Source organism: Nilaparvata lugens, chromosome 3 (genome assembly GCF_014356525.2).
Source record: "Nilaparvata lugens isolate BPH chromosome 3, ASM1435652v1, whole genome shotgun sequence".
In the NCBI taxonomy this organism is placed as follows: Eukaryota; Metazoa; Arthropoda; class Insecta; order Hemiptera; family Delphacidae; genus Nilaparvata; species Nilaparvata lugens.
This window is the reverse complement of record NC_052506.1, coordinates 35,292,459-35,318,330: the sequence shown is the minus strand read 5'-3', so window position 1 is coordinate 35,318,330 and position 25,872 is coordinate 35,292,459. Positions and strand designations below refer to the sequence as shown.

At 32.5% G+C, this 25,872-nt stretch overlaps 1 protein-coding gene across 1 annotated transcript; it reads right to left on the bottom strand.

Annotated features, from left to right (window-relative positions):
* Positions 1-126: 126 nt before the first annotated feature.
* LOC111046049 (kelch-like protein 40) lies at positions 127-25,872 on the bottom strand. Its single transcript, XM_039423629.1, has 5 exons — positions 25,679-25,872; positions 19,195-19,337; positions 8,327-8,439; positions 6,296-6,420; positions 127-403 (listed from the first exon to the last, which is right to left on the bottom strand). The coding sequence occupies exons 1-5, from the start codon at positions 25,741-25,743 to the stop codon at positions 142-144; spliced, it is 708 nt and encodes a 235-aa protein (XP_039279563.1). The 5' UTR covers positions 25,744-25,872; the 3' UTR covers positions 127-141.

Genomic DNA, 25,872 nt, shown 5'->3' with positions numbered 1-25,872 from the left:
GTGAATACCATACATAAATATTACACACAAAATAATATATTCACCTTTGTTTAAAAATGAAAAATATTAAAAACTAAAATCTACCTAACTAATAAAAAGTTTATTTTATATTGGAGGATAAAAACATGTATTGTATTTGCATCATGTATTGAAAAATTTGGAGGCTAATAATTTATTAATTTTATTTATAAGGATTACCTTTAAACATTCAGCTTTAAGGATGTTATCACAGGTTATCTGGGCAGACTCCATGGTTGGCCAGATGTTGTCAAGGCTCATGTTGCTCATCATCAACTGAACAGCTCTCTCAATAATCAAAGTCAATTTGAATTTTTGAGCTGCTCTGTACAGAGATTGAGCTTTTTCAACAGATTCCAAGTGCAGAAGATCTAAATACACGTATCTGTGGAAAATTGAAATTATTTTGCTTAATTTATTGGATAAAAACTATAATTTCATAGAAATATCATTTTTTGTTTAATTAAATATTTCTAAAACAACAGTAAACCATATTGTACCAAGATATTACTAGATGGAAATTGAACATAATCGACTCAACTTGGGAGTAGTATTTTTGAATGTGTGTCCATTTTACTCAAATTGAATCATTTTTAGATTGGTTTCTACAGACTCAATTCTACGCAAAACAATAAATATCATAATTTACCATTACTAATCTGTATCTAATGGAGACGAGGAGTAGTCCCTTGATGTCTCATCAGTATGTGTGACTATAAAAATTCAACAGTTTTAGAACATTATTAATGAATTTTCTAATACAACTGTAACCATATTGCACCAAGATATAAACTCCGGGAACTCAAACGTGTATAAATTGTAAGGTAAAAGATGATCAACACTTATAAAAAAGTAATTAAGTTTATGATTCCGAACAAGAAACCTGACTAAGGTTTATTGAGTAACACAGAGAAGTGAATGAATTTTTTACCAATATTCATTATTTGCCATCAAACAGTGTATATTAAATATGTTTGATTGCATTTAGGGTAAAGTTCTTTATTCCAATCAATTCTAATTCGATTCTTCGATTTTTATACATAATTCAATCCAAGTTGCAGAAATCTAAAGAAAACCACACAACTGCACTAATGAATGATGTTCTCCAATTCTCTTTGAAATAAAAGTAGAGAAATGCTTTTCAAAATGTGAATAATGTTGTGAATGTGCTTTTGTATTAACACATTATTTATTAAAAGTTTACATTGAACAAGATAAAAAAAAACATCTTTTAACATCTCTCATAAAACTTCAACTAGTTATTTACTTGTAAACGTTCGTTGCTAAAACAGTCACCTTGACAACCGTGCTCACATGATATGTATCCATGTAGGGCTAGCCTACATCACTATCCCCCCCTTTGGGATGTTGGTCTCCAATATCCAGATTTTCTTGATAAGGTGCTAGACAATTATGTGTACAACCTTTAGTTTGGTTCTCCCTTCAGTTTTCTTAATCCTGTACACTACATCATTTATTCTCTTCACAATGTAGTATGGGCCTTCCCATGCTCTTTCTAATTTTGAGCAAACTCCTCTAATTCGCTTTGGGTTATATAGCCAAGCGAGTTTCCCCTCTTCAAGTTTTGTTTCTGATGCTGCCAAATTTAATTCTTGCAAATAACAAACTTAAACAATTAGATATAGCAACATTTGATCCTCTACCTTGTAGGCTTCATCGCGTCCCCTCCAACGATGTCTCAAACCTCTAAATCGAACAATACTCTGCTCAGCCAAACCTCAGGGCAGACACACTTCCCCCCTGCCAGATATTCATGCTTCTGCAGTTCCGGACAGCCGTGCTTCTTCCCTGCCAGACCTCCATGTCTGCAGCTCCAAACAAGCCACGCTTCCTCCCTTCCAGACAGCCATGCTTCTGCAGTTCCGGACAACTGTGTTCCTCAGCTACATGCTGACGACTGAGGAGTCCCATTCGAGCTAGTGACACCCTCACTTGCTCCTTATTTTCTCAGTTATGTATACCCTATTGCATGTCGTAACCTGCACACCCTAGGCAGTTACCTGTGCCCACACCCTATGTGTGACTTCCTTGAGGCACCAAACAATGTTGCTTCAGACGGTCTCGCTTCATCTTACTATTCATATCAGGTATTCTACAGGTAGATCGAGAGATAGAAATACGGCACCCTTCTTATCTTGGCATTGTCATTGAATAACTTTAATATTTAAAACCATTTCACAACCAGTCAGATCATTCTCAATTCATCTATTTGATTGAAATCATTTTTCATCAAAAATAAATTAAAATTCTTAAAATCTTCAAATATGAGCAAGGAAAGTTGTGTGAGTGTACCACACCAGATTTTTATTCTTTGTTCTAATGCAAATTCAATTCCCCAATCATTCTAAAAGATATTTATGACGAAAATAGAATCACAAATTTTACATTTAGGACTGAAAATTTTGTCAAAATGAACCTAGGAGACATACAAAAATTTGGGAGATTTTTAACGTTATCTAAATTTGGGAGAGAACTAGTACAAGGTATTCTTAGTTTATCTCTCCCAATCTGTATTTTTTTGTAAAAATAAAATAAATAAATTTGAAAAATTCCAGTAATAACTGAATAGCTGACTTGAAAATTTCTACAAACAAGGCAAGCTTAGTATGGCGTGCATCATCTTAAAATAATCATTTTAAAGCTATGTACACATGGTAGCGTCTGCAGTTGTACACATGCGAGCGTTTTATACGCGGCGTCCACCTCCAGTTTAGCAATGGAAGTTGAAGAGGTAACATGTATGTGGCTTGTGTATCGTAGATATAAAGCGAGAAAACGAAGGCAAAGAAACTTTTGAGTTCACCCTATTTTGACCGATACATTAACGCATGGTGCTTTTGTGACACTTTACCCTAACTTGAGGAAATACGAACCCAAATTTTTTAACTATTTGCGAATGTCGATTTCATCTTTTGACGAGTTATTGGAGATCGTAAAAGACGACTTGGCATTAAGTTCTTGTTCTGTTCTTGTAATCAGGACTCGCCATATCCCATATGACATGTCGACTTTTTACTTCTTCTATAAACAATTCTGTGTCAAAATTGTTCATTTCCATGGCTGCACACTGAACAGAGTTGCTGTAAAATCACTACACAAAACAAGTGAACTAGATCAAAACTGGCGTCCGACTGCTCTCATGTGTACAGTCCAACTGACTGTAGTGTACTGGGAACTGCGCTGTCGCCGCGCGGTTCAGGTTGAAAGTCTGGGCGGCGCAGTGCGCAGCGCGTCCACATTTGAGTGAGTGGTGCATGTGGACGCTGCCATTATCTCCATTGTATATCGCACCGCGCGATCGGACGCGCGTCTCAAACCGCGCGGTGCGACGCTACCATGTGTACATAGCCTAATGATTTGTGTTTTGTGTATCATCTTATATATCTATATAATAAGAGAGAGTAGGGTTGTGTTTGTTCGTGAGTTCGTTTGTTCGCATCAAAACATGTCAACGTGTGGATTGCATACCGGAAAAACGGGAATGATTTAGATCTCTAATTTTGAACATAGATTCTGAAAATATCAATCTCGTGCACCTGGAAGCCAAAATTTCAATTTTCCTTCTAGATTTTTCAGAATTAATGTTCAAACTTTATTAATGGTACATACGATTTCATTAAAAAATCACCAAATCATATGGTCGAAATTAAAAAAGGAACATCTGTTTCTATTATTGCTTTCTACCTGATACCACTTAACCTCAATAATATTGTTTTGATAATTGATAAATATTTGTTTTATAATAATGATAATATTTTTATTTTAAATATAATAATAATAGTATTGTTTTGATAATCAATAAATATTTTCATTTTCACAAACTCTGTACAATAATATGGTGAATGTGAAACAGCTGCATCAAATTTATCTCAAAAACATCTGTTTAGAAAAAAAACTTTCCCCCAGTTGCACGTACGTCAGTTAACGTTTAATCGCGATAAAATGCTATACTTTAATTGAAATCAATGCTAACTGATGCATTTTGGTTGCACAAAAAAGAAATTTCAAGCGATAACGCCGAATCGACGTAAAAAAATTTCAACAGACCATTCACGGGGAATTAAATCTATCTAACGCCGATTAGGTACCTACTGATAGTTTTCTTCCAAAATTAGTTTTTTCTAATTCTACGGTGAATGAATTTCATCCATTAATAAATAGAAAATTGAATAGAAAATAGTATTTAGCTGATATTAGCATTCAAAATTAGATGCTAATTTTTGAGGTTAGTTTTCGATCTTGTTCGTTTGCAGATAGCACGACACTGGTGACTGACAGAACATTTTTATGGCACATGCATAATGAATAGTCACCGCTTCAATAACATAACCTCACTTTTTTGCCATTTGTTTAGAATAATAATTTTAATAACATCACTGTTGGATAAATTACAGTGTTGCCGGATTTTGAAACTGTTAAAATCTTGGTTAGTTAACCGGAAAACTTAATCGGAATTAAAAACTAACCGATCTTTGTGGAACAGAAATGAATCCGTAAAACTAACGCTGATTTGTTAATCGGCGTTAATGTCCATATTTCAGACGAACGTGCAACTGGCCCATAGTTTTGAAACTTCGTTTTCCTTATGCAATGATTAGGCCTACACGTGGCATGCATTATTAATTTTTCAGCTAGAACAGCTTTTTGAGACAAAGTGCTAAATAAACGTCTACAGTTTAATCAATGCTGTATCGGTAATATGAAAACGCATGCAGTTAATATGTCTTTGAATAAAGGTGTTGATATTTACATAAAGAAATTATTCTCTTCCATTTTTAATTAAAATTTCAAAATTATTCGAGCCCTGATAGAATGACTGATTCACTGTACAGTCAGTTGAAAATTTTAATATTGGAATGAGGGGTATTTGGCAAGCTGAGCAAAAAAATAAGTTCATATGCACCTTTTATTTATATCTTCAAATGAAAAATGAGTTTTGTGGGTTGTCAAAACTCCCTCTGAAAGGGAAACTATTCAACTTATTCTATATTTTAGTAAAATAACAATGACTATCTATCCATCTATTATCTTCTATACTATAATAAAGGAAATTGTAAGGAAGCAGCAGAACATTTCTCTTAAAAGGGAAATTAGAAGATAGGTATGATTGGGGATCCTTTTCGAATGATAAAAACAGATTTTCCGTCGCAACCAAATTTTTTCCGCCATTTTGAATCCAACTTCTTTTTTTAATTGAAAGGTGGTCATATGATACATGATTCCGATACAGGATTTCTAGAGAAAAGGTATGGTGAAAACCGCACATCGATATCTCAAACCTTTCAAAATTTATTTTCATTCATTTCCTTTATTATAGTATGGAAGATGATAGATAGATGGATGATATATCCATCTATCTATCATCTTCTATACTATAATAGAGGAAAGAACTGGCTTAAACCATAGCCACCTCTAAGACAAGGCCGCGGCCCATGATATTGCAACGTCGCAGTGTAGGCCTAGAATCTAATACATGATTGGTGAAAAGGATCAGCTGGTATTTAAAAAAAATCTTTTTCACCAATCATGTATTAGATTCTAGGCCTACACTGCGACGTTGCAATATCGTAGGCCGGGGCCTTGTATTAGCGGTGGTATGCATTAACACGTATACACGTGTAGAGGATAGGAAAATTATGTTTGACGCATCAACACGTCTGAACTACTGGACTGATTTATTTGAAATGCTGCTTATAAATTCTTAATCAACCGCGGATTCTTATAGGCCTATTTTCAATTATTCTGGATTTCATTACGTCAAGTTTAAAAATAGACCCTTGCGAAGCACGGGTTACCTGCTAGTAGTGAATAAATGAGGTATTCTACTGCCATGTGTACCAGAAAAGATTTTAATGTAAGAGGTGAAATCTGGGTATACAGTAAACTCGAAGCTTGAAGCTTCATGAGTGGATTTTGCAATCATTGTTTTGATTCTTTATCTACATGTTGTATGATTTGTTTTCTGTTGTATTTGTTGTGGCCCGTTTTTTTGTAAAATCAATGTTGTATTTCTAATATATATCTCCCTTCACAGCTCAAGCAGCTTGATTTCTGGAAGGACCTACATTACTATTTTAATTATGATATTTATATAAATAGTATAATGTTATGAATATATTCAAATAAAGAATAATAATGATGCATATTAGAGTGTTAGGATCAAGAGTCAAATATTCCTGCATTTCGACAATTCAATATTATTATGAACAGGTCACAAATAAAATTGATAAGATAAACAATGATGAATAAAACTTACTCCAATATTTGATCAAAAGCGTCACTTTCAACATCTTGTATTTTGATTTCTTTGTTATCACAGGACAGTAGATCTTCAAATACTGGACTAGCCATACTCAAAATGAATGAGTGCAGCCTGTATTCCTGAAATACATATGAAATATAATAGTGAAAATGGATTACAGAGGATATCTGAATTCTATTAAATGAGCTAGAAAATTACACCAATACATAAATTGTTATAGTTAGGTATCAGAATTAGGATTAAAATTATTATCAAACTATTTTATATGTATCTGTATTTGTAAATGAACTCCTCTGAAATTTATAGTCTCCTACATCAGATTCCCAGAATTTTTAAATAAGCTTCAGTGGATTACAGATGGAAAATACTGAGATATTGTTTTTATTCAAATGCTAATAAATTAATAATTATTATCAAACGAAATTTTTTTTTTTTTTTTTTTCATAATATTATTCAAGTTCATTCAAGTTCATTTATTGACACACTTTACAATTTACAATAATAAATAATACACAAAACATTACAAAACAATAATATAAAGTGGTTAGGTAACCTCATTTGAAAAAACGTGTTGAGGCACCATCACACTGAAAATAAAGAAAGAGTAGCTTAGAGCCTAGCTAAAATTATATAAAAACTTGATAAATGTTTATAATACAGAGAAAAAAATATGTTGTATGTTGAAGAGTACTAAGAGATAAACTGTCCCTTCATAAATGTATCATTCACTGCAATATGATAATATCAAAAATACAATATAAAAGTAACTATACTATCTAAACAGAAACTCAACATCTTCTAGTGAAAACAACCAAGATTTCAATTCCTTGAGAAAAATTCTTAAATTTAAACTAGAGGACACATGGAAAGGTAGATAATTATAAAACTTTAAAGCACAAAAAGTAAAAAACCTACGAAAAGCTTCAACATTAGCCTTCAACAGAATGACCTTATTTTGAAATCTCAAACGACTAGAGTAAACTCTAGCATTACTTTGAACATTTCCTCCTCTAATGAAAAATATTCTTAAAACTCTAAAGACATATAAATATCTTAATGGCAAAATATGAAATTGTTTAAAAAAAACCATTGCATGTTCCGTTCTAGGTACACGCGCCATTATTCTGATAATTTTCTTTTGTGCAACTAAAAGTGTATTGATATTTGTGAAATAAATACCTCCCCAACAAGTGATCCCATATTGTAGCTTACTTTCAATAATGGAAAAATAGATCAACCTTAATACATTTACATGGCAAATATTCTTCAAGTAGTAGAATGTTCTTATAGCAGATAACATATATTTATTAATAGAGTTAATATGCTCATTCCAATTACAATTTTTATCAATAAAAAGGCCTAAATATTTGATTTTATCAACTTGCTCAATAAGCATACAACTATGACAATTCAAATCATATAAAATTGCAATATCAGACTTTAAACAAATATTACATTTATAATACAAAGGTTTGATACAAGAAATTTTATCCTTTAAAGAAAAATGAATAAACTTAGTTTTATTACTAAGGGATAATTTATTGAAAGAAAACCATAATTTTAATAACTGAAGATCATACTGAACATCCTTTTGCAATTCCAAAGCAGATTTTTGAGTTGTAACATAAAGCAGTATCATCCGCAAAACTAGTAAGTGATCCTCTAAAGGGTCCACTACTAAGACTATTAATAAATATCAAAAAAAGAATAGGTCCAACCTACAACCAAATACAAATTAAATCATGGGATTTTCCATCTAGCTGTTGAATGAGAGTTAAATCATGGGAGTTCCATCTATTAGTTTGAATGAGCATTCAAATAAAAGGACAGTAAAACGTAGAAAATATATACAGAGTATCCCATAACTCTGAGAATACTTTTAGGTGTTTTGTCTCAAAAAGTGTTTAAAAAATCGATAAATTAGAAATTTAGTAGGGAGTTTCTGGAGTGTAATTTTGATAAATTAACGATTGAATGACAACATAGATTGTTCGATGATATAGTATTGATACTCAGACAACTTACCTTGACAGTTGTAGTTCCAATAAGGAAAGTACAATCTGCTAGATTGTTACTTTTATAAAGTTTTGCCATTCGATCCTTGATGGTCCTGCAGGACATTTGCCATCTTTCTGGTTCTGAAATCATATGGACATAACTTTTAAAATTACTGGGTACACCAATACTGCTGAGATATAGTTACTGTTACGGTACAGTAAGATGGAAAAAGCTTCAAAGTCAGTGCATTTCACGCGAAGTTCCAATTTGTTGAATTTTAGCTTAGATTCAAGCTAGTTTCAATTGAGCTTTTAGTCAGTCTCTACTAAATTTACATATCAGTAGTACTTTATTCGTGAGAAACTCAAGTTATTGGAAAAATGTTGAAGAGTAATTTCATCTTTCATAGAAAGTAACATTTGTAATATTTTCAAGCTATATTAATATTATTACAAACATATTTAAAACGTAAAAACAAGAGATTTCAAAACTTGTATTAGGTTGAAAACTCTGCATGTTATTGCAAGATAAAAATAAATTAAGTAATTTGTAAGATAAGTTTTTAAATATGATTATCTGCGAAAAAATGGAATTTGATGATTCAAGCTTTGAATGATCAACATCCATCCTCAACCGAAACAATTCTACAATTGGTAAATTCCATATAAACAGTGAAGTCGAATAGTTCAATATTAAATACAATCTAAGAGAAAATATAGTTGCTCACTTTCAAGAATATCAAGAGTACTTTCACGGTAAATTCGTAATTTTCAATCTACAGATTTTTCAAGTTACAGTATAAGCACAGAATGCAGCAGAATTATTATAGTTTTCTCTGGTATAAGCTATAGTAGCGTACATTAAAAGCTATAGATTTTTATACCATTTATGGCCGCTTGCACAGTCAAAGCTTAAACTAAATTTATTCAGCTGGTGGCATAAACTCAAAATGAAACAAATAAACTTGATACGGATTTAACCCAGTTTAAAATGAGATTTAGTTTAAACTGTCAGTGTGCAAACGGCCCTTACAGTATGAGCTATAGTAGGTATGCCGGTAAAATGATTTGTTAAAGATAAAAAATAATCAAATTTTCAATTATTTTGATAAGAATGAAATGAGTGTCACAAGAAGATTATTCCATGATGGACAGTATAAAGAATGATGATGTGAATTATGGAGTACACAGGAATAAAGAATGAAGATTGACGATCGGGAGAATGATAACAGAATGACAGTATGGAATTTGATGAATGAAAGAAATGAAGTTCAACATTAGAGACAATCACGAAAATACTTCAAAAAATTTTACCAAGTTTTTCAACTTTTAATTTGTGAAAGATTCAAATACTTACAAAAAAGGTAACATGCAAGAATATAATCAAACGAACTACATGTTGTGGCATTAATAATAACTTTTTTGCGAATCGGTAGGAAGTATTCAAACAAAACCTCACTCACTCACTCAAAACCGATCATCGTGTAAACTCGACATGCAGACATACCTTCACATACCTTCAACAATCCTTCTTCACTAGTAACTTAGCTTACTGTTAGAACTAATTGTAGAGATAGATACATGAGCTATCATTATTTGAAATTTAAATATATTATCTCTATATCTTATATCTCTATGATTAATACAACACAACTAAAACTGATTGATGAATACAACTGAAACTTACTAATTATTGGGATCTACATGATACTACTATAAAACATACTACCATGAATAATGCCGTACTATATTACTGAAATAAAATATATTACCACACACTTCACTTGTACATTACATAATATGGGTTTTATTGTATGAAGTAATGTAGCAATTAGAGCAAAATAGTTTCAACATCAGATTCAGGCACTGCAATTCACCCACCTTGAAACATGTAGAAAGTGGGACTAAGCATGCAATAACACCAAATCCAATAATTGCAATTTCAATTACATATTTGTATATTCTATCGTAATATGAAGTTCTAAAAAAATAAGATAGAGAGCTAAGATGAAGAGAAGAATTATATATCTAAGTCAAGAATAAGACAAGTTTCATTAGTATCTATGAAATGAATTGGAGATGAGAGAATAAATAGAAATTTTAAGTAGCATAATTTAAAAAATACTATATTTATGAATGTGCTAATATATTATAAATTGTATGAGTCTACATCTAGATTACTCTACATACTAAAAAGAGAGAAATACGATTTTCATCTAACACTCCAATTACAGAGCCAACCACCACTACATAACTCGACATGCAGAAAATCATGATCTATACACTCGAAAATCGACCAAGTAAAGACACTTTCAACGATGAAAAGACCAACGACAACCAGAAACCACATTTGAACAAGAACTTCAATGGTTTATTCTTCTAGAATAAATTATGATCGACCTTTCATCAAATAATATCAAATCTTTCGCAGCAAATTACCAACAAGACAACGGAACAACAAATATCCGAGAATACAAACATTGATATTACCTACAAAATATGTTGGCAGCAAATACTTATTCCAAAAATTGACTACGATCAGAAATTACTTGAAGCCTTTTACTTGACAATTATACAACATTATTAGAACATAATGAACGAGAAAAAAGACAGAAAAGAAAAATGAAATAGTATGTTGATGAAGAAACTGCATGCACGATAATCCAATCCTATACAATTCAATTAGCTGTAGCCTAACTTCCTCATCAAAGAAACGATGAAAGGATAAATGTTTTCAAATATAACTAGTTCCATCTGATGCAAGTGATACTCTAAGAAAATGTGAAATACAATGAAAATACAATATTCTATCACTCGCACATTCTTCAAAGTGAATTCTGAATGAGAGAATAAAAGAAATGTACTATATTATCAATGTCATTGGACCCTTATGATTCGTATTAGGATATACGCAGAGAGAAGTATGAGAAGTGAGAATTATCTGTTTAAAAATAATATTACTAGCTTTTAAAAATCGTTGATTTGGCTCACAATCAAGCTATTTAATACTTGAAAACTTGAATTAATGTTGAATTAATATCATTTATAGTTTTCAAGGATTATAATGAGGATGATGGAAACCATCTTCGTAAATTGTTTGATTAATTACTTCAGCAGTGCAAGAAAGGTTGACTCCTAATGAAAAATAATATTATAGGTTCATTATATGGTTTTAATGAATGTGAAAATCGGATGAGATTAATTCAAGGGTATTCAAACCAATAGGAATTAGAGTACTGTATATATTGACTGAAATTGACCTTACAAGAATACTTGACCAATGGAAGAACCCTTAGCACTTGTCATAAACAAGTTATGACAACCCACCATTGAAGAGATGTATCAATGCCGAACAAAATGAAGAGATGCTTAATCTTCTGCAGGCCGTTTTCTGGAGCTACCGCCTTGAATAATGAGATGTTGGAAGCTGTCACATACAGAAGAAAACAAATATAATATTGAAATTACTCAATTTTTTAATTACCCATTCAAAATGTTTTTATAAAATTCTAAACAAAATTAAAATAATAAATTGCATGCAGAAAGTGGTGAGGATTGTTTTAGAGCTCTGTCAAACATCGATTCCATACTGACTGCTGACCAGCTGTTAGTTTGCTGTATTCAAAGCTGTACTCACACACTAACTGATCTGTTTTAACATTTTGAAACCATACCACTCCATTGATACAATAGCCTGGCATTTTTTCAATTTTTTTTTGCACTTCTATAATAATTAAAAGGCCTCATAATGTGGCCATGCAATTCAAGGCATTGCGAGCGGCTAAAAAACTTTTTACAGGTGATATTTTTCAAGGATTTCAATTTGTATACTATCGAATTTATTCCACGATAATATTGCTTTTCATGAGTTTGAATTTTTGAAACAGATTATTTCAAATTAGGTGAGGGATAAATTCATGAAATACATTTTTAATTATATTGTAGGCTGAATAAAAAACTCACAATTGAAATATTTCAGAAAGTTATTCCATTCTCAAAAATTTATATTTTCTGAAAAAATCTTCATTTCATTAAAAAAACCATGAAGAATGTATTCTCAAAATTTCATTCATTTATCTCTTACCGAAGTTGAAATAATATTTTTCAAGAATTTAAAATTTGGGCGTTCATATCTCAAAAATTAAAAAATACAATAACTTTATTCATGTAGAATTACAATGATAAGATCATTTCAAATAATGTATATTAATTGGCATCACTATGATATTATAATACAAGTAGGACAAGAATATGAAAAATAAAACTAGAAAATAGTGATGATTTACATGAAGTGGCGAAGTTACGACAAGACCTGTCTTACACTTCACCTAACAGTAATAGTCGGATAAAAAAGTTTATCCTGAGATATTAATTTTATTTTTATAAGTTGATAGTATCCAAATTGAGAAACTTTCAACTGGTAGTTCTGTGAACAGTAGACCTTCTCAAGCAGTTTTCTCATCCACAAGTATATGATGTCACCTGTTCTAGTTGATTCAGTTGAATAACAATTCACAGTTGAATCATGATTTACTCTTAAAAACTGTTATTTTTTTCTCCAAGATCAAAAACTTAGTTCACGTTTGAATTTGTATCCTATATTCAAAATCATGTCAAAAGTATTCAAGTCGCATAATTATTTGACCTTTAAACTGAAAATTAGACTCCTCCGTTGTTGTTGTTTCCGTTGTTGTTTCCATTTTGTTGTATGGAGTTGAGTCTTGGACCCTGATTGAAACAACATTTATCCAGTTCCGTGATAATCTTTCCATCTGATAAAAATATTTCTCAACTATTTAATTTTTTTTCAATCAAGAATATTATAATTTCTTCAGCATTATTCAGCATTTAATCATTTTTTATTTTATTTTCAATCACCTATTAAATTTGTTTTTCAGATGTGAGAATATTGATAATGATGGGCACGCATCATAAAAAATATTGAATCACTACCTTATAGAAATAGACACGGCCAGATGTAATGCATGCAATGAATAATCCACTTGTCAGCTGATTGATTATCATTAATTCTATAGTCTGATTAATCCTATCTTCAAAGTAGATGATATAAATATATAGTGATATCAGAGTATGGAGGAAGTACTTTTCTTTTCATATTATCCTTAAAATGCAAAATTTCAAAAAACCTTGTGTATACATCGACGCGCAGTTGAAAAAGGAATATTCCGGCTAAATCTCATAGAATTCTATCAACGCGTTTGGCCGTAATCGCGTTACATACAGACTGTATGACATACAGACAGACATACAGATCTGTCTGTTACATACAGACAGACAAAAGAAAATCCGAGTTAAAACATAGACCTCACTACGTTCACTACGTTCGGTCAAAAATATTACCAGTAAAAAGTTTTTTTAGCCGCTTGCATAGCCTTAAGGTGTATGTTCTTAGAATGAAAAATTAAAATACTTTGTCAATTTTTTGTAATTCTTTGCAATTTTCAAGTAATCTAGGTGCGAAGATGCACCCTTGTCGATCAGCAGAGCTCTTCAACCTGCGTATAAACATGCATAATTTATAACAGTAACAAATCAAGCACAAAAACTTGAAAACGAATTGAATAGAAGTTTCATTTGAAACAAAAAACAGTATCTTCATGAACATTGACTGGCCTGAAAATGGGATTATCAATCATTTCAACACCTAATTTTAAGGAATGTGAAATTAACAACTTAAAACTAATAGGCAGTATTTTTGAAAAATTGAGAACTTTAAAATTATTTTACTGAGATTAGGTTGCAGTTAAATCCAACAGTGATAATTTCAATATGGGATTACTGTAAAAGGTATTATTGACCAATCAAATTTCATTAAAGTAAACGAACACTTGAATAATACTCATAACCGTGAAAATTATTTCCATTTGAATCTCTTCAGCAATTGGGATATGAATACTTTCAATGCCTGAATGCTTTGACGTTATTATAATCAACGTTGGTTATATAATAACAGAGAATTCATGCATCACTATTAAACAGTCTCATGTGACAAAAAAACAATTCACGTCATTAAGATCTGGAAATGATGTACAAATTAACCAAAATCATTCCTCAATTTTGTCATCACACAAGTTAACAAGAATTCTAAAAGTTAATTAATTTGAAAATTGACATGCAATGTACAATTTTAAAATGTTTGCATATACAATCTTGCATGCTTATAATATTACATAGACTATTTACAGGGGTAAAAACCTTAGAAGTAAGTAGCCTAATGATGATTTGCAATTAGCTCAATAGTATCCAATGAGAGAAACCATCTTAACCGCTACCTTTTGCGAAGAAAAATGTATTTTTCTACAACTGCCCGTAAAAAAAGAATTTACATACTCAATTCTCCTCATAAAACAGCTTATTTCTGAGGAGAATCTACTTTTTCGCTCCCTAACCATCTGCGCATGCGCAGTAGATTTACTTTATGCTCGCTAATTATTCGCGCATGCGCAGAAGAGTTTCTTTACGCTTGCTAATCAGCTGATGATAAGCAGCTCGCCAAAAGTAGGTCACATCTTAACCTAGAAAGTCGGTAATTGTACCGGTTCTGCAGCCATGATGGATATCAGTGAAGACGAAATATTATTAACTCTGCCAGATATAGGTAATTTAACAGGTTTGCGCAAGCGATAAAGTCGTGCATTACGCTCTTAATACATAAATAGCTATTTTGTAATAGTCATTCAATTTCAGCTGTTTTACATCCATGAAATCAAGCTGGTAAACAGCTGATTGTAGAACAAATAAACATATGATTCTCATTACAGCATACTATACTATAATAAAATACCTAATTTTGGCGAGCTTCTTATCATCAGCTGATTAGCGAGCGTAAAGAAACTATTCTGCGCATGCGCGAATGATTAGCGAGCATAAAGTAAATCTACTGCACATACTATACTGTAATAAAATCATATGTTTTCTTTACAGTCAAGTATGTTTCCTGTAGTGAGGTCCACGTTATAATGGCAGTGGATAAAGATAGAAGAATAGCGATGCCGATTCTCTCCATTGATTAATTATATTTCTACACAGTCAAAAAATTAATTGGCATCGTTGTGGACCTAGAAAAGAATAGTACCACCGGCTTTGTCGAATGATAGACAAGGATAGCAAAACCAAAGTTGATCAAATACTGTCATTATAACGTGGACCTCACTATAGTTCCGAATTTGGAACAGCAAAACTGCCGCCTTTAAGCTCCAGGTGGATGTTTTGTCAACTACAATCAAGAAATTCCTAATTCGAAACTTGTAAACTAGGTTATGTTTATTGAATGCATGTAGGTAGTAATGTCAGCAAAAGCAGGTAATGTTTTCTGTTTCTCAATTATTACCTTCTAGATTATTATGACAAAAAAGTGTAAGTTACTTGGACGTGAATGTCTTTGGCAGTGCTCGAATGAAATTCTAATCGAGGCTAATGCCTTGACTAGAAACATCATTCTCGCCTGCAAAACGGTCCTTCCCGTCCTTGTGATTCAAGATACCATTCTATTACATGAGCCTGCATATAATTAAATAATGTATATTTATTGAAATCAATTTCACATTCATTTTACATTCATATTAAGCTGCATTTTTCTGTCTGATATTGTGATAAGGAGAAACAAATTGATAGATGAAGCTATATTTCATGAAACATAAGTGAATTATACAATTAATATGATTTTGTATTTCCATTTTAAGACAGTTATATGTGATATATTGATATTTCAGTTGTTCATGCCTACAGACTAAAATTTCATAGATAAATAAGAAAATTATTTTGAGCTCAAGTGTTTAAAAAGATTATGTATACATTTTGCCGCTTGTTATCTCTAAGACACTCAATACCTTATAGTGATATTTGACCTCGTATTTTTCGACGACACACTTGTATTTCTGGAGTAGCTAATTATCGAATTCAATTTAATCATCTATGTAGATGATTGTTACGACAAACTTCCTATTTCGAACTACATGAAGGGAATAAAATTCACTAATATTGTCAATAGGTTTCATAATTTACAGCACAGGTGATCATGGATGGAAGAAAGTATCTCCAAGCCATGGATAGCTTTCTGATAATATATTGTGAACAACAGAATTTATTACTTGATAAGTTTCAGTTGGAGTTGAAAAAGTTTACGGTTGGAACTGGAAACTAAATAGTTGAATACTCACAGATTCATTACGGTATTGATTTATTATTCATCAACATGCTTAATAAATAAATTTATAGAATTATACAGGGTGATTCATAATTATGGTAAAATAATTTAATACGTGATAGTAGAGGTCAAAATAAGGAAAAAAGTTCTTATGAACATATATCCATAAATGCTTCATTAGCGAGTTATACAGGGTGAAAGATTTCGCCCGGAATTCAGTTCCTCTGGTCAAATACACCGATGCTGAATTTTTTGGGGACTAGTTTTTGAAAAACTTATGCTGGATTCATATGGAAAAATATCTGAAAAATCGAATAAAACTAAACTGGAAGCTGTAGTGTGAGTAGTTTTTGAGAAAAAAGAAATTATCAGCTGAAAATTATTTTCAGAAATATTTTAGCTCACTGTTGAACAAAAAAACAAACTGTAAGTAAGGCCTACTGTAGCTTCGCTTTGTTTTTTGTTTAATCTATTAACCAGTTATTTATAACCATTTCACTTTGCTTTTGTGTTAAGTGTTAATTTTTTAAAAAATGGCATGTAATTTTAGACATTATTCATACTCCAAATTAGCTGCCATGCATTTAATGTATGGAATGGGACACTACTGTAATAGTACTGAAGCAAGACGTTTGTATCAAGAAAGCTTTCCTAACCGAGTATGTCCAAGTTCAAGGTTTTCTGCCATTATTCATCAACGTCTGTCTGAAACAGATTCTTTGATATCCAAAGAGCACATTTTATGCAGGCAGACCCCGATCTACTATGACTGTTGAGATAGAAGAACAAGTTCTTAATGAAATTTATGAACATCCAGAGAAGAGCACAAGAGAATTGTCAGTGCAGTTTAATGTCAATCAATCTATTATTTGAAGGATACTAAAAGAGCAACAATTACATCCATACCACCTCCAGAAAGTTCATACTCTATTGCCACGAGACTGTATTCCCCGTGCTGGTATTTAGATGGTTTTTAGTAAAACTTGTTTACCCAAACTTTTTAACAACCGTTTTATTTACCGACGAGGCACACTTTACAAGAACAGCTATCGTTAACGTCCACAACCAACATATTTGGGCAGCTGAGAATCCTCATGCTATCAATACTAATCTTCCACAACATCAGTTTTCAATAAACATTTGTGCAGGAATCATAGGAGATCATCTACTTCTGTTCGAGCTTCCTCCCAGGCTTAATGGCATAATCTACTAGTCTTTTGGTATAAGCTTAATGTCATTTAGATATGCTACTTTCATATAAAAAAAAACTTTTCATAAAAAACCGAATATTTTATCTGCAATCAGCTACAACTTATGAGTTATTAGTTCTCTCCTCATAAAACAGCAAATTTTTGTGGTGTAATGTACTACATAAGAATACATTTTATCTAACTTTTATTCAAATTTAGTTTACACAGCTTACATCATTCTTTTCAGAATTAAATTCTCTACAATTTTTATTGCGAAAAATTATTTGTTTACTGGTCATTAAAGAAAGTTATTGGGCATCAAACGTAGAAGTCTGTGTTTTTCTACTTAGATTTTTTGCATAATACAACTATTTCAAGAGCAACACTAAACTGATTGATTGCTAATTTTTGTTCTAAGGAGATACATAAGGAAATGGTATTTGCAATACACTAATACTACAATAAATGATGGAACAACACTCCCTACAACACGTGAGTCTCGAAATGGCCAAGACAAGCCTCGGTATGGTAGACTACATACAGTATACAGTGGACTAGGATAAATCAAACGTTCATCATAACACTATTACCAGCCAACTATATCAATAAAAAAATGTCATTGATGTGGAAAAATAGTTCGTGGTGTAAACAAAACTAATGGAATATATTAATAGTAGAGAGAATTTGAGTTTTTATTGAAAAATATTATAATAGCCTACATTCTATAGATTAGAGAAGGAGGAACTTAGGTTTAAAATTTATCTGGTTAGCTCCTTCACATGTTTAGTAATATTCAACGAATAGTGAATAGTTATAATGTGCTAATATAACAAGTTGTTTTTGAATATGAGATGAACTTTATGTGTTCATTCAAAAGTGATTTTCCAAGTTGAGCCTATTATTAATTTATTATTATAATTACGAGTATTATTATTATAAGTATATTTTGAAAAAAAAAATGTCTTAAGTAAAGCTTGATATAAGATTAAGGAGCATCTTTTTGTGATAATTATATTCTAAAGCTACATTTGGAATATTGTATGCAAGTCAAAGCAATAACAATATTTTGCAACTAGATTTTTTGGCTAAGCAAAAATCACCACTCACAAATTTAAGTTTCATAATTTGAAATGTATTTCTATGAACGTTTTTTTACATGTTTTAATTTCACAAATACGTAATATTTTATACAAGTCTAAACTTAGCTTTAAATCAATTTCATACTAACTTAGATAAGGTCATCCACAGTGTGCTCTGCAGTTTCAAGATTACATTTTTACTGATTTTTATTAGCAGCACCCAACATTGGAGACACTAATCGCTAAATCTGGTATGTCATTGTTTTGAATTGTAAAAGTAGCGTAGAATCAAGTTATCAAGTTGAAAGTTCAATATTTTGCGATGATTTTAAACAAAATAAGGGCTGGGCAGTTAGGTGATAAAACTTTGACAAGCCAAAAGCAGTCGTTCTTCTAAATTTTAATTTCTAGAATTGCAAACAAAGTGATATGTTCAAGTGATATTTAAGCAAATAATTACCTTGTTCTATTCTCTCCTTATAGTCTTCAACAATGATTATTGGTGTTTCTGGTGCAGAAGAGCTTCCCTGAATATTCTGATTGTCGTTGTTTCCAAGAGAAAAAGGAATGTTGCCTTCGGTCTTAAGCCCGATTTCATCATCACTGAAAATAAGAAACAATCTATTATGTATGACATCTACGGCTTATATGTTAATGAATTTATTAAATATGCACTGATTGATGTAAAGCAATATATAGAAGCAAGTTATGAACACTTGCTATGAGAAAATTGAGCAGTTATGAGCAGATTGTAAAGTTTTAAAAATGTAATGTTACTTGAGAAAAAGACAGGTTGAGCATTTTATTCAAGCCAATAACATTAATGCGTACACTTTACAACGAGTTTATAATCCGCTCATCACACTAAGGTCACCAGATTCTGGCTACCGACCACGATATAATTGGTCGACCCGGCTGGTGCCTCACTCGCTTATGGATTGCTCCTGTGGGGTCATTCGGTAGGGGCTGCTGATGTCCTGAGGCTGCAAAAGAGGGCTTTAAGAATTATAGCAGGCAGCGACCATCTTTCCCACTGTAAGCCCAACTTTGCTCGCCTTGGTGTACTGACTGTCTTCAGCCATTACATCCTCTTGTGCTCGGTGTATGTCAAGAAGATACAGCATACTCTAGCTGCACGTAGTGACATTCACCGCCACAGCATCAGGCGAAGTGAGCTGTAGGATATCCCCAGGAGACGCCAATCCACAGTTTTGGGTAATAGATGAAGCAGAAGGTATTAAAGGTCATCCAGACAGCCTATCCTGGTGTCTCATATGACCCAGATTGCCTTTCATTCGGCCCCCAACGGTAGCTTATAATTCATTTTATTATTATAATTTTCCACAGACAGGCCAGTATGCAGGCTATAAAACAGCAAGCATTGACAATGGTAATGCAAATTAACATAAAATTATTGACCAAAGCTAAGCTGAGGTCTTAGTTTCGACTTGATCGGCTTTTGTCTGTCTGTTTCTTTGTACCGCAGTTACAGTCGCAGTTGTTGTCTGATTTGGATGAAATTTGATATACAAGTTCTTTGAAACAAGGCGCAGAAACGTATGTGTAACGATTTTTGATAAGATCTCCGGTTTTTTGTAATTTAAAAAACCGCAGACCAACCTCCATCCTGAAAGTTACTTTTTCGTAGCGCCGTTATCTTTGAAGATACAGCAATTCATGCTCCTACTTTTTCACCTTCAGTGTCACCAGCTAGTGACTGAGGAAGCTAGAGCGTTGTATCTCACACTGAGGGACCCAGGTTCAAATCTACTTCCGATCAGATTTTTTTGCAGATGATACTAATATTGTTTTATCTTAAATAATTATGAAATAAATTATTATTAGATAGAATAATTAAATTGATTCATCTTATTATTATTAAATTGATTATCAAATAAATTGGATAAATAATTAAAAAAAAACTCTTTATTGTATTGGAGTCCAATACTGCAGTTGTAAAAAAAAATTGTATTTGATTCCAGCGATAAAGTCAAAGTCGAGTTTTACGCTCTCAATACATAAATAACTATTATTGTCTATTCAATTCAATTCAATTCAATTCAATTCAATTTATTTATCCTTTTTACAACATAGTTATTGTACAAAGTAGTTATGAAATAAATAACTTAAAACTAAAACAAAATAACTTAAAATAGCAGGTTAACAAAAACACGGAAGGTCCCTGCAAAGGCAAAGCCTGTGCGCAGGGGCCGAGTGTTACAAAAAACTACAGAACCAAAGTGAAAGCATAAAACAAAAATATAAATTATAAGTATGAAATTTGTATAATAAAAAATCTCGAGAATACAGACAATTAACAAGAAATAATGAGCTTATTTAAGAGAAAAAAAGAGTTGAAAGGTGAACAGTTACAAGAAATCGAACAAATCAGTAGAGTTATGCGATGTGATCCATTGACTTATTTCGTTAGAAAGATTTCTGGTCAAATTGTTAGAGATAAAATGATCAGGTATTACGTTAACAAGTTTATGGACAATGTAATTGAACTGCCTTCTACAAATGGATAAAACTGTATGATGAGATTCGAAAGTGATGGATGAGGGACGAAGATTGTACGGTGATAAACGGAGATTGAAAAGATTACTATGCTTATTCATGTAGATTATCAAGTTTTTCGTGTGAAGCTGCCTGACAGTCAGCACATTCAGTTCCCTGAAAAGATTGTCACTAGGGAAACGTCTGGGCTTTCCAAGAATTGCCTTTAATAAGGTCTTCTGAATAACAATTATCTTATTCAAGTGATTCATGTAGGCAGCGCCCCAAACGATAATCCCATATTGAAGAAAAGACTGGATGTAAGCACAATAAACCAATCTAGAAACGGCTATGTTACTCAATTTACTGATAGTGTAGAATTTGTTGATCCAGTGTTTAAGCTTATTACAAATGACATTGATGTGGACATCCCACCGAAGATGTTGATCAACAGTGACACCCAGATACTTGAAGAATTTTTCCCTACCTAATTTTGGACAACTACAATCTGATGAATCTGAAAGGTTACAATCAGGACTATGAATATGAATATGAGTGAGATCAAGCGGCAAACCAACAACATTCGGTGAAAAGGCTAAAAATACACTTTTCTTTGCGTTGAGGGTAAGAATATGCTCATCTAACCAGGCTTTAACAGTTCTCAATCCAGATTCAGCCCTATTTTTAACCTCTTCCCATGAATTACCAGTAAATATTAAGGCGGTGTCATCTGCAAAAGCAAGTGTCACACAGTTCTCAATATCAAGTTTGATTAAATCATTAATGTAAATGAGAAAAAGGATAGGAGATAGCACCGTGCCCTGTGGGAGACCAAAATCACTCAAAAGTCTAGAACTAGTTTTATTTTCTAAGGTAAGCTTTTGATGTCTATCACTCAGGTAACTGGTGAATAATCTAAGGGGTACACCACGAATTCCTAATTTCTCCATCTTGTTCAGTAATTTTGAATGAGGAATGGTGTCAAAGGCCTTAGCTAAATCCAGGAAAATGGCTATTGTTTTCTTATTATTAGTGAAGTTATTGGCAATTGTTTGAGTTAAGAGAGTTATAGAATCAATTGTATTTTTGTTAGTCTGAAAGCCATACTGCTGTTTATGAATGACCTCGTGTTTGACTAAGTAACCAATTAATCTAGACTTGATTACTTTTTCCATTATTTTTGAGAAACCACTTAACAGGCTGATTGGGCGGTAATTGGTTGGGTCCTTAGGATCCCCCATCTTATGAAGCGGTATAATATTAGCTAACTTTAAACTAACAGGGAAGTGCCCTTCTAAAAAACAACGGTTTATTATTACTGTTAATGGTTTAACAATGTGTGGAAGTATAATTTTCAATGTTCTATTGCTTATTTTGTCAATTCCCGGAGCAGAGTTATTGTTGAGAGAGTTAATAATAGCTGATATTTCACTTTCGTTTGTGGGTGATAGGAAAAAGGAGCCATGACCATTTACAGAAGAGTTCATGAACAGATTACCATCAGATGCATTGGGATTATTACTTATCAGCTTTTCAGCGAAAGTTTTACCTACTTCAACAAAATGACGATTTAAGATGTCTGCATCAATTTTAGGAACAACCTTTTTATGGCACTTACCCAATAATTCATTCAACGAGTCCCAAACTCTCCTAATATTGTTTTTATTCTGATCAATCTTGTTTTTATAATAGTCGCATTTACACTGTTTTAATAATTTATTAAGCATATTTCTGTAAGAGATGTATTCGGCTTTTAATATTACATTAGAAGGCTGTTTAGAGAGCTTTTTAAAAAGTTTATCGCGTTTAGCAATTGCCACAATAAGTCCCCTGGTGATCCAAGGCTTCAAAGGTTTTAATCTATGTGGAATATGTACTTTAACTGTAGCCTGTTCTACATGGGATGAAATCTTGTCAGTCAAAAAAAGCATTTGATCATCCAAGTGTAAATTAGGGCTTAACACCTCACTCCAATTTTCTTTTTGAATAGAAGACAATAATTTATCATAATCAACTTTATTGTAATAATTTAATAGGTTTGTCAGACCCATCAATATCAGCTTATCTATGTTACAGATAAGTCAACTATTTTAGTTGTGAACTATTTTTATCATCATAAAAATTAATCAACTAATAAATCAACAACTATTTTAGTTGTAGACAATATTTAACATCATAAACATTTCTTCAATCTCCAACTTCAGGCTGGAAGGAAATGCCATCCTTTTTGCAGACGACACAACTCTGGTGGCCAGGAAAAATAATGTTAATGCAGCAATCCAGGATTCTGCCCAGCTGTTGGAGGCTGCCAGTGTTTGGTTCCAAGTGAACAGCCTGTCAATGAATGAGAGGAAGACTCAGCATCTGCTCTCCACTCTGCAGCGGAATCCGCCTACCTTTGGGAATTGTAATGTGAAACTGCTTGGGTTCATGATGAATGCCACACTAACATGGCAGCCACATATTGACATGATATGTAATAGACTGTCAAGAGTAATCTATCTGATGCGTATGCTGAGAAGTCATGTTTCCCAGGAGTACCTTGTATCAGCATACCATGGTCTCTTCCACAGCCATATCAACTATGGTATTGTGCTGTGGGGTCATGCAGGTGGCTGTAGAAGGATTTTGCTCCTGCAGAAAAAGGTTCTCCGGTTATCACTGCTTCTCATCGCCTTGAACATTGTGCGCCAATCTTCAGGAGACTGAATATTATGTCAGTCTACAGTCAGTATCTGTTCAGCTCTTTGTCACTGTTGAAAAGAGGACAAGTGCATGATCACAACACAAGAGAGCGGGCTGACATTGATCTACCTCATGCAAGACTCACACGGTCACATAATAGTTTTCCTGTCAGTGCGCTAAAAATATTCAACAGGATGCCAGTGAGTCTGCATGTGCGGGAAGTGGAAATATTTGAGAGGGTGCTTCGGGCAAAGCTTGTGAACCTGCCGCTTTACTCCCTGAATGAGGAAGCAACACAGAGTTTTTAAAATTTGCTTCAACTGCCACCCATCTCGATCTTATGTTTGACCTAATGACGCAATCTATCCAGCTAGTGCTGTTCACGGATGGAGAAAACTGGATTACTGAACTTTTTTATTCATAACTATCAGTTACTATTTTATCAGTTATTATTTTAGTTACTTTTTAACTGAATTTTTAGTTTATCAGGTACAATAATTATTGTATTGTATGCATTTTTGTGTCGCTCTACAGTGTCAAGTCTTTTGTTTTCCTTTTGGTATGAGATCGGAAACCGATTTGTGAGCATTAATATTCTGCATAGGCATAACAAGCCATAACATTGAATCCACTTTTCATGAAAAACATCATTAGCAGCCTCCTGTCATTGTCACTAACAAACCCAACTTTTTTAGAATCAATTCCGTCTCACCATCGTCTGTGAGACAATTCATCGTCTAAATTGCCTACTGCATATTCCATTTTTCCGTCAGTTGACCGATTTCTTATAATTATTAAAAAATTGTAATAAATGTTAATATAGTGAATATGGAGACGATATAAAGGTACCTTATACGATATATCTCCTTGATAAGTCCGGTGTCCCTGGGAACAGTGTCTCTAGCACTTTCAATAGAGAAAATAATAGATGAAATTGCTAAATCTTCACAATATACAGTACTTACGGTACTGGCCCTTCTCATTAGATTGAAAGTTGTATTCATGAGCGAGGTCTACTGTTCGCAGAACTACTAGTAACATTTATATAGAAAATATAGACTTGATAACATTACATGATAAAAATAAAATTCAAATCTAATATCATAGAATAAACAATTTACATTGCTTGTCTAGTTTGTTAATTTTATGCTAATATATAAATGTATCAGATACAGATTAGCCCTATATCAACAACAATAATCAATAAGTTTTGGAAAATATTGGACTTGATAGGCCTACTTGAAAGTCAACACAAGAGTAGTTTTAAACATAAGTAGGTAACATATTTATTTGACACACGTTTTACTTAGGTATATTTAAAAAAAAAATTTTACTTAAGTTTCAAAAATACAGCCACTAAGGTTTTCAACTGTAAAGACGTAGGCATATCGTAGGATATTAATAGCCGTATCGTTCATGTGAATAGTGAAACAAGGTCTGTAAAAAACCTTAGACCGTAACGTGTATCTATAAACCATGATGTGAGACGTTACGTTAGTAGTTTTTGGCCATCCTTACTTTTTTGATTTTATAGTGTGAATTGTAAAAAGGATGGTTATGGTAGTCCTACCGGCAAACCGAATGAAATAATACGTGATTGCTTGAGACTATAAAACACATTCAACAGATTTAATTGATTTGTAAATGGAATATAGTAAACAGATTAAAATTATCATTACAATAAATTATATTGTTTTTATTGTAAAATAGTTAATGATTTTAAATAAACTCTGGCTTCGTGATAGACTACACAAGTTACTCACCATTTTTTACGTTTCTCATCAGGAGTTGTATCAGATTCAGTAGAAGCAGGACGTTTACTTTCCATAGTTGATTACTTACTATTATAAATTATAAAGATAAATAAAATAATTCGCTACAAATCAAGGAAATTCTGACAAGCTACAACGTAGTCTGCAATATTTCCAAGTTGTTTTCTTTTCAAGTGGCCACGGCC